General features: G+C 36.1%; 1 protein-coding gene across 6 annotated transcripts in view; it reads left to right on the plus strand.

The window, feature by feature from the left end:
* LOC106870209 (post-GPI attachment to proteins factor 3) overlaps positions 1-10,009 on the plus strand; it is a 71,175-nt gene that overhangs the window by 43,442 nt on the left and 17,724 nt on the right. For all 6 annotated transcript variants that reach the window (XM_014916212.2, XM_052967209.1, XM_052967210.1 and 3 more), the window contains one exon: positions 8,823-8,885. In XM_014916212.2, coding sequence (XP_014771698.1) covers positions 8,823-8,885 — 63 coding nt within the window. The remainder of the gene's footprint in view (positions 1-8,822; positions 8,886-10,009) is intronic.

Genomic DNA, 10,009 nt, shown 5'->3' on the forward strand with positions numbered 1-10,009 from the left:
ATATATATACACACACATATACAAATACACACACACACACACACATATACATATACAAGTACACACACACACACACACACACATATATATATATATAATCTGGATAACATCCTTATAGTGTGCTTTCCAAAGCTCTTCTCTGTGTATTGGCTACCAAATGCTATGATACAGTATATACAGGGTACATTGGGTAAATTGTTGCCATTTTATATTTTTAATTTTGTGCATGCGCATTGTTTTTGATTTTGTCTACACAGTATAGTAGGGTTAGTTGGGCACTATCTGTGAGAAAACCAGTACATTGACGTGATTCACTCTGCCAGAAATTTGGAAACAACATGCTGTACTGCTTGGCATTCACGTGAAAGTTCCAATACAAACATTTTAGAGTGTTTGAGTATTTATGGGAGCAACTGTCTTCGAAGATTCATATTGTTGTTGAATGCTCGAAATGAGAAGTAGATAGACAGCTGACAACTGATGAAGGGTCGTTCTTTGTGTTACTTGTTCTGTTTTCCATTTTTTCTCTCATTGTTTGTGTATTTAACTCATTTGTTTTTATACTTCATGTTGTCTACTGTTGGCGACGTCCTGTACCCATATATGCATTATGCATATGTATATATATATGTGTGTGTGTGTGTGTGTGTGTGTGTGTGTGTGTGTGTATTATATATTATTTATATTATGATATACAGGGGTTGGACACCTTAAAATTTCAAACAAATTTATTTTAATATGGGGTAGGACCGCCTTTGGCAGTAATTACAGCTTCAATTCTACGAGGTATGGACTTGTACAAAGTTTGAATTGTTTCCAAAGCTAAGACAGTCTCCAGTTCTTGTAGTGATGATGGTGGAGGATATCGACTCCTTACTTGTTTTTCTAAGATGCACCATAAATGTTCAATAATATTGAGATCTGAGGACTGTGGTAGCCAGATAAGATGTTCAACTTCACTAGAATGTTCCTCGTGCCATTCAGTAACCACTTTAGCTGCATGAATTGGTGCATTATCATTCTGAAAGATTGCATTTCCCTCCAGAAACAGTTCCGCAACCATAGGATGAATTTGATCAGATAAAATGCTTAAATAGTCTTGACTATTAATTCTGTCACGAAGGGAAACCATTGGGTCGGCAGATTTCCAAGATCCCCCTCCAGTTGGAAGAAGGCAGTCTGGGTCAAATGCTTCTTTTGGCTGTCTCCACATGTATATTCAGCCAGTGGTTGGAAATAAGGTAAAGGATGACTCGTCTGAGAGAATAACATTCTTCCACTGCTCTAGGGAACAATTCTGTAGGTTTTTACTCCACTCTAAATGCTTTGCAACATTTGTTTTTGGGAGTAGTGGTTTTCTGATTTCAGCCTTCCTGTGAAATATGTCTTTGTGCAGCTCCCAGCAAACAGTTTTTGTGGAAACTGGGCTCTCAAGGTGGTCATTAAGCTCTGCAGTAATTTTGGGAGCTGTACTTTTGTGATCCTTTCTAATAAATCGCATAAGAGTCAGACAGTCTCTATTTGAAAGTTTTGGTTTTCTTCCGGAGTTTTATTTCGATGAGGAGGTTTTTCACTCTTTCTCAAAGGCTGTCATTACTTTCAAGACAGTACTTCTTGATACACCAAACATTTTGGCTATTTTCTTTATGCTAGCGCCTGCCATACAAGCACCAATAATTTAACCTCTGTGAAAGCCTGATAAATCTGTCATTTTAATGAATTGTAATTACCTTTTTCTGGTGATATCTGAAAAGAAACAGCAATTTTAGCAAAATATATTAAGCAACACTAATAATAAATAAAAAAACATAAATGTAATGTAAACAAGCTTTTGACAGTTTTATAGATATTTCAAAATTATGATGCTATGATACTAGGTAATTCTATTATTTTGTCCAACCCATGTATATATGTATATATGTGTGTGTGTGTGTGTGGGTTCTTTTATGTGCCTCCGGATCGAGGGCCAGTCAGGCGGTTCTGGCAACGACCACGCTCAAGAAGCGTTTTTACGTGCTACCTGCATGGGAGCCAGTCCGGCGGCACTGGCAATGACCACGCTCAAATATTGTTTTTCATGTACCACCAGCACATGTGCCAGTAAAGCGACGCTGGCAGTGATCATGCTTAAATGGTGCTTTACACGTATCATCGGCATGGGAGCCAATCCATGGCCCTGACAACGATCACGCTCAGATGTGCTTTTAACGTTCCACTGGCACGAGTGCCAATCATGCAGTATTGTCATCGACTATGTCAGCGATTTTGATTTGTTTGCACTTGCCTCAATAGGTCTTTGCAAGCAAAGTTCATTGTCCAATGAATAACTGGTACTCATAAGTGGGCCGGTTACATCCCTCGTTCAGATGTGCTTTTAATGTTCCACTGGCATGAGTGCCAATCAGGCTGCACTGTCATTGGCCACGTCTGAAATTTTGATTTCACTTGCCTCAATGTCTTCACAAACAAGGATTATTGTCTAATGAATGAGGAGGTATTCATGAATGGGCTGGTTACATCTAGTGGTTTGCGTCATGAACTATGGTCTCACTCGGCTTGTCGGGTCTTCTCAAGCACTGCATATCTCCAAAGGTCTCGGTCACTAGTCATTGCCTTGGTAAGGTCTAATGTTTGAAGGTCGTGCTTTACTACCTCATCCCAGGTTTTCCTGGGTCTACCTCTTCCACAGGTTCCCTCAACTGCTAGGGTGTGACACTTCTTCACACAGCTGTCCTCATTCATTTGCAACACATGACCATAGCAGCACAGTTGTCTCTCTTGCACACCACATCTGATGCTTCTTAAATCCTACTTTTCTGTCAGGGCGCTTACACTCTGTCGTGTATACTCACGGACATTACACATCCAGCAGAGCATACTGGCTTCATTCCTTGCAAGCTTACGCATGTCCTCAGCAGTCACAGCCCATGTTTAACTGCCATGTAGCATGGCAGTTCACACACATGCGTCATACCATCTACCTTTTACTCTGAGCGAGAGGCCCTTTGTCACCAGCAAAGGTAGGAGCTCTCTTAACTTTGCCCAGGCTATTCTTATTCTAGCAGCTACACTGTTTGCAATACACCATCGTTGGGTCTTCTCAATCACAGCGTATCTCCAAAGGTCCCGGTTTCCTGTCATTGCTCTGTGAGATGGAGAATAATGTTTAAATTCACAACAATAACAAGTAAACTGTTTTTCTGTAAGATTAGATAGTCAAGTTTTTGTAGACGTAATGGGTTGCACAGCATCTGTCTGTTTGTATAGAAAATTTAGTTAGCCGATGTGAAATGTTTTTACTTTGACAAACTATAGCAAAAGCTCTTTCCTAAATAATCTTTAATTCTTCTTCTGAAAGCAATTTAGAATACTGGAAAACAGACATTGCAAAGCCATTTCATTTTCAAACATTTTTGGAGGAATCAGATTGTATTCACATTCAGGTAAAGCTTGTATTCTGGCAACAAAATCATTGCAATCTTCTTCAGATTTCTGATTTAATTTTGTAAAACAGTAACGTGCTGTGTACACATTTTTAGCAGACCCTCAAAGTTCATTCAGTAAACCAAACACTTTAGTTAATGTGGCAGATTCCATAATTCTCAAGGCATCGAAGTGTCTTTGTCCTTCTTCCCTAAGAAATTAGCGTAGTAACTTTATTTTGTGACATTCTGATACATTAATGGTTGGTTGTAGTATCAGAAGTAGTTCTAAATAATCCAAAAATGAACGTTTCCAGCGATTTCATATAGCAGGGGATGGTTTGTTTGAAGTAGTACTCCACAGTTGTGTGGGTAAATGCAGCATAACACACATGTCTATACTTGTCGCCAGTTAATAAGTACCAGTCCTGTTCCAGTATTATGTAATTCAGGTCTACGCACGCTGTAGATAAGACTAGCTTAAAAAAAACATTTATTTGCAAAAATATTTACAGCAGGTTTTGTACATAGGAAAAGAACCAATCAGAATTTACCATCATACACACACACATACTTGATAGACTGAATGACACATAACATTATTGAGCAATCTTTCGTAGTGGTGTCTCCAAACCTCTTTCTTTGCAGCCTTGTTTAGTGCAAGCGTACCATCATCCATGCGAACACATTTCTCTCCTACGACATCACGATTCTCTCTCACACACTGTCTTGCAACACGAAATACCTCAAGTCTTTGGTCCTCACGGCGCAGAATATTGGCAAATTTTTTCTTATCTACTCCCCCTCTGGCTAAATAAACCTGTCGCCTAGCTTCCCTTCTAGCAGTCTGATACAATTCCCTGCTACCACCGTTCTTCCAGTCCTTCCAAGCCTGTTTCTTTTGTATACATGTATGAATATGTATATATATTTATATGTGTATATGTGTGTATATATATAAATGTATGTATATACATGCATGTATGTGTGTATATATATGTATAAATGCATGTATATATGTGTATGTGTGTACAGCAGACAATGGGTGTCGTGAGATTATGACATTTATACTTATACAACATATAGAATAAAACAAATACATAAAAGTGTATATACAGCAGGATGTCAGTAAAAGTTTTGACTATGAAAGTTCTTAATAGTTGTGATGTAAACTGATTGACACCAGAATAAGGTAGAAAGGAAGTCTATATTGTTGATATGACATAGTTTGGTAGATAGATGCATATGGAAATAAGAGAAAAAAAAGTATGCTGCTCAACTTTTACAGCTGTTTCAAAAATGGTTGTGTAATTGATGCAGTTCTCTGCATGTTACCTTCATCTAATTTTTTTTTTTTTGTGGTAGTCTATTTCATCTTCAGAAACATGGAAAGATGGATATTAAAATGAATGAATAAATATCATACTTAATACATAATATCAAAAGTATCAAGATTTTATACATGAAGTAATGTATTTAGATTTATAAAGCCAGTACAAGTTAATTTGTATTGGTTACCATTGGATTTGTGGTCTTTCAGTCCCTGCTTAACCCCATAGGATATGGAAAAAAAAAAGAAATAGTTTGTAAAAAATTTCTTTGGAAGATTACTTGTGTCATGGCAAATAACTTGTGTTGAGAAAACAAGAGTTAAATGAGAAGGTAAAATTGACGTTGCTGGGAAAAAATCATGTTTGTTTTAAGTTGAAGGTGAAAAATTGTAATTACAAGAGATTAATTTCTATTAAGAGGGAGGACACATAATAACTGAAGAAGGAGAAGATAAGGAAAAAAATAAAGTAGGTGAATGTTGATGAGTGGAAAGCTGAAAAAGAGCAAAGAAATCTACGGTGAAGTAATATCAGATATGTGTGCATGCATGTGGTTCTTATCAGAGGTGAAAGTGAGTAATTTTTAAAGTATTTGCTATTCCAAATAGATTTTATATGGTTTTAAATAGAGCTCTTGGTTATGAAGTTTTTTGAAGATTTTCCTTTTCTCTGTTGTGCACAGGTTACACCTGTTTTAGTTTTATAGGGTTTGGATCTTTCTAAGATTTTCTATTTGAACCTGTTATTCTGAAGTTCTTTCTTTGAGTTTAATGGTAATGTAGTTAGCCAGTTTTGTAGTCTTTCTTATGTGTGGTGCCTATAGCTAAGTTTAAGGTGGTGTCTATTTAAAAGTTTTCTAAGTGCTCTGGAGGGAAATATTTGTCTATAGAGTTAAGAAATTTCTTGTGATATTTGATTTTATAGTAAGTGTAAAGTTTGATTTTATATTCATGGTGCTGGGGTTGATTTGAGCAGATAATTGTCTCTTTTTCATCTACTATCTTTTAAGGTTTTACTGTAGTTGGAGCTGCCTCATTGAATATTCACAGACAGTCTGGAGACCCTTTTGCTAACGTTGTAAATGAAAAGCATGAAAACTATGATGGTGTTGTGGTGGCATGATCCTATATCATTATGAGACTTTGATTTACTGAAAGTTTTATTTAAGCTAGTTGTTAAATCTTGTGAGACAAATGTGTTGGCACTCCGTCGCTTACGGCGTCGAGGGTTCCAGTTGATCCGATCAACGGAATAGCCTGCTCGTGAAATTAACGTGCAAGTGGCTGAGCACTCCACAGACACGTGTACCCTTAACGTAGTTCTCGGGGATATTCAACGTGACACAGTGTGACAAGGCTGACCCTTTGAATTACAGGCACAACAGAAACAGGAAGTAAGAGTGAGAGAAAGTTGTGGTGAAAGAGTACAGCAGGGTTCGCCACCAACCCCTGCTGGAGCCTTGTGGAGCTTTAGGTGTTTTCGCTCAATAAACACTCACAACGCCTGGTCTGAGAATCGAAACCGCAATCCTATGATCGCGAGTCCGCTGCCCTAACCACTGGGCCATTGCGTCTCCCTTGTGAGACAATAAAGGAGTCAACAGTAGTTATTAATAGTTATTTTAAGTCTGAAAGTGCTAAAATTGTTAATAATGCTGTCATTTGTCTAAAATGTAGCAATTAATGCTTCTTGGTAAGACTAACCCATGGTCCATGTAATGGGCAAAGTCTACGATGATGAATTTCTTAGCAAGTATATCTAAGATGTTTAACCATACAATATAGCCTATATCTCGCTATATAGCCCCATGTTTACATCAAAGAAACTCGTTCTTTCAAGCAGTAAAATTTTACTTAGCATGTATTATTATATCAATATTTACATTTATTTATTAGTAGTACTTTGCACAACCTTAGTAAGGTTTGGGATATGGAGGAGGTAAAAATTGGCAGTGTTGAACTGACAAAAATCTGTAGGTGTGCTTTTTGTCGATAGTCTTGAATCAGCAAAATGATGCATTACTATTAATCCATTTGTATAGGCTTGTGGCCTTTCTTAATTTTATTTTATGCTTTTTGGTATCTCTTTATTAATTTGTCTTATCATGGAAATTTAGCTTGGTTGATTAATCTGCACTTCAGATTAGCTGCAAAGCTTTCTTGATGATCCATTATGGTTATAAATGCCCGAAGTTTAGCTAAAACCTCCAAGCTATTGTCTAGTCTTTAGTTTTGTTTTGTTTTATTTACTGTGTTTTGTTTCATTACAACTATATGTTCATGTTTGATTTTATGTAGTTTTGGGTGATGTTATTGTTAAGTAGCTATAAGTACAGTTTCTTATCCTTCATGTAGGTTTCTACTTTTGAATGGAAAGATTAATGCTTTATTGAAGTGCTAAATTTGTTTTACGTTGTGTTTGTGCTTGGTTTGAAGAGCATTATTATACTAATAGAATCTAATCTTCATTTATAGATCTTGGGAGTCACTTTTAAAGTGTCTTAGAGGCCTTGGTTGTCAGAGAGTAGTTTTGTATCTTAATCCCATAACTGTATGATAGCATGTCACCTAAGTCAGTCAAAAAAGACTGTCTTCCAGTGCATTGCACTTCACTAAGTCCTTGGGTTTATTCTGGTAGTTTTCTCATGTAAAGTTTATTTGAAAGCAACTAGTTTTGGTAGAGTAGTCTAAGTGGTATAAATTTATACCCTTTAATGTTGCTTTTTGAATATTAAGTACTCAACTATATCTCAACGCTTCACACAATATGTGCGTTGTAGCTATATATCACAGGTCATTGAAATGGTGTTCAGATATAATATGCATGCTGTGATCCATGGTGAAATGATTTGATGATATATATTACTCATTTTCATGCATTTTCTACTTCTCTGCTGTACACAAGTCACATCATTTACTTCCCATCTTGTAGGATTTGGATCTTTCTTGGATTCAACATTTGGCACTGTATTATGAAATGTTTTCTTTCAATTTTCACATGATGTGGTTAGCCAATTTTTTTTATTGTAATTCTTATCTGTGTACTTAAAGGGGGGCATTGGTAATGTTTATGTATTACCTCAAGGTTGAGCTCTGCTTTATAAATTATTGCTTCTGTGTTGAAGGATTTATCTAGTCACCTTATATTTGGGTTTCTGCATGAATATATATTTTCTCTTTTGTTGGTGAATGTATGCATTATATTTTTCATGTTTGTTATGCTTTAATGATTTTATGGTTGTGTCTGTGAAGAAGTTTTCTATGTTAGCATTCATGAAGGATGTACTTGTGTCTATTAGAGTTAGGAAGGCTCTTATTATATTAGATTTTACATTGGTGAAATAGGGTATGTAAACAATATGATAATAGGAAACCTTTTTTATTTAGGGGATGAGGAGTCATATGAGCTGGTAGTTTTCTGTTTGAATAGTAATTTTTGAAGTATAGTTAAACAAATATGTATGTGTGTAAAAATATTTTAAATATATTTTTATGAACTATAGATTTATTGTATTCATAATCTCTGATTTATTATATCTGTAATATTTTATTTTTTCTAATATTATTTAACATATAAAATGCATTTCAGTGGTATTACAATTTTTTTTTACTACTCAAGCATTCTGTCTTTTATTTTCCTCTTGTTTCAGTCATTAGACTGGTCATTCCTTGAGAGGAATTTTAGTCAAGCTAATTGACCCCAGTACTTTCTTTTTAAGCCTGGTACTTATTCTATCAGTCTCTTTCTGAACCACCAAGTTATGGGCACATAAACACACCAACACCAGTTGTCAAGTGTTGGTGGAGAACAAACACAGGCACAAAGACGCGTGCGCGCGCGCACACACACACACACACAACAGGCTCCTTTCAGTTTCTGTCTGCCAAATCCACCCGCAAAGCTTTAGTGAGCCTGAGGCTAGAGCAGGAGACACTTGCCCAGAGTACCACACAGTAGGCCTGAACCTGGAATCATTGGGTTGGGAAGCAAACTTCTTACCACACCTGCTGCACCTATGTAAATTTTTCTTTTTTAAAATTTTCATTATTGATTTTTATTTATTTTCCAGATTTCTGCTCATGCTTGGTTTTGGTCTCTAGCTTTTCACACTAGAGATACTGCTTTCACAGAGGTATTTATTTTCTTTACAAGATATTTTCATTTGGAATTCTTTATATTATTAATCTGATTATTGCCATCATAAATACACCCCCTCCCCACACACACACACATGCCTATTATGTTTGTTTTTATGTCATGTTCTTTATAAAATCAATTTAACATGGATTACTCAATTCTTTTTAGTAAAGTATGTGTTTATTCAACTTTTACAAGGTTGACAGTGACTTCAAAGTTTCAGCTTACTCACCTTTCTTAAACTGTGTGAATATATAAGAAGACAAAGAATTGATATAGCACAACTTTATTATTAGTTACAATTGTTTCTGTACTACTCCATTTCTAACCACATTGCACATAATTAATTCCATGTGAAAGGTGAGCAATTTGTATGATTGATTGTATTGGAATGGCACTTTGACAGCTTGGCATTAAGTCATGCATTTGTTTTTCATTGTGTGACAGACATGTATTTCGTGTTGCTTACATTTGGAGGAAACATTACAGTGATTACAAAAATATAATGATGGTGAAAGTGATATTCATTGCTGTGATAGAAAAAATGCTTTGTGACACTTCTTCCAGCATTATGTTTTGAGTTCAAATTCTGCCGTGGTCAACTTTTGTCTTTCATCCTTCCAGGTCCACCAGCCCCCTTCCAACATTATTATTTGGCAGAATTGTTAGCACATTGGGCGAAATGCTTTGCAATATTTTGTTCTGGCTCTTTATGTTCTGCGTTCTAATTCCACTAAGGTTGACTTTGCCTTTCATCCTTTCGGGGTCGATAAATTAAGTATCAGTGAAACACTGTGGTCAATGTAATCGACTCACCCGCTCCCTCAAAATTGCTGCCCTTGTGGCATAATTTGAAACCATTATTATTATTATTAAGGTGGTGATCTGGCAGAATTGTTAACACACCGGGCAAAATGCTTGGCTATATTTTGTTTGTCTTCATGTTCTGAATTCAAATGCTGCTAGGGTCGACTTTGCCTTTCATCCTTTTGGGGGTCGATAAATTAAGTACCATTTATGCACTGGGGTTGATATAATTGACTGGTCCCCTCCCCCAAAATTTCAGGCCTTGTGCCTATAGTAGGAAGGATTATTATTATTATTATTATTATTATTATT

Source organism: Octopus bimaculoides, chromosome 4 (genome assembly GCF_001194135.2).
Source record: "Octopus bimaculoides isolate UCB-OBI-ISO-001 chromosome 4, ASM119413v2, whole genome shotgun sequence".
In the NCBI taxonomy this organism is placed as follows: domain Eukaryota; kingdom Metazoa; phylum Mollusca; class Cephalopoda; order Octopoda; family Octopodidae; genus Octopus; species Octopus bimaculoides.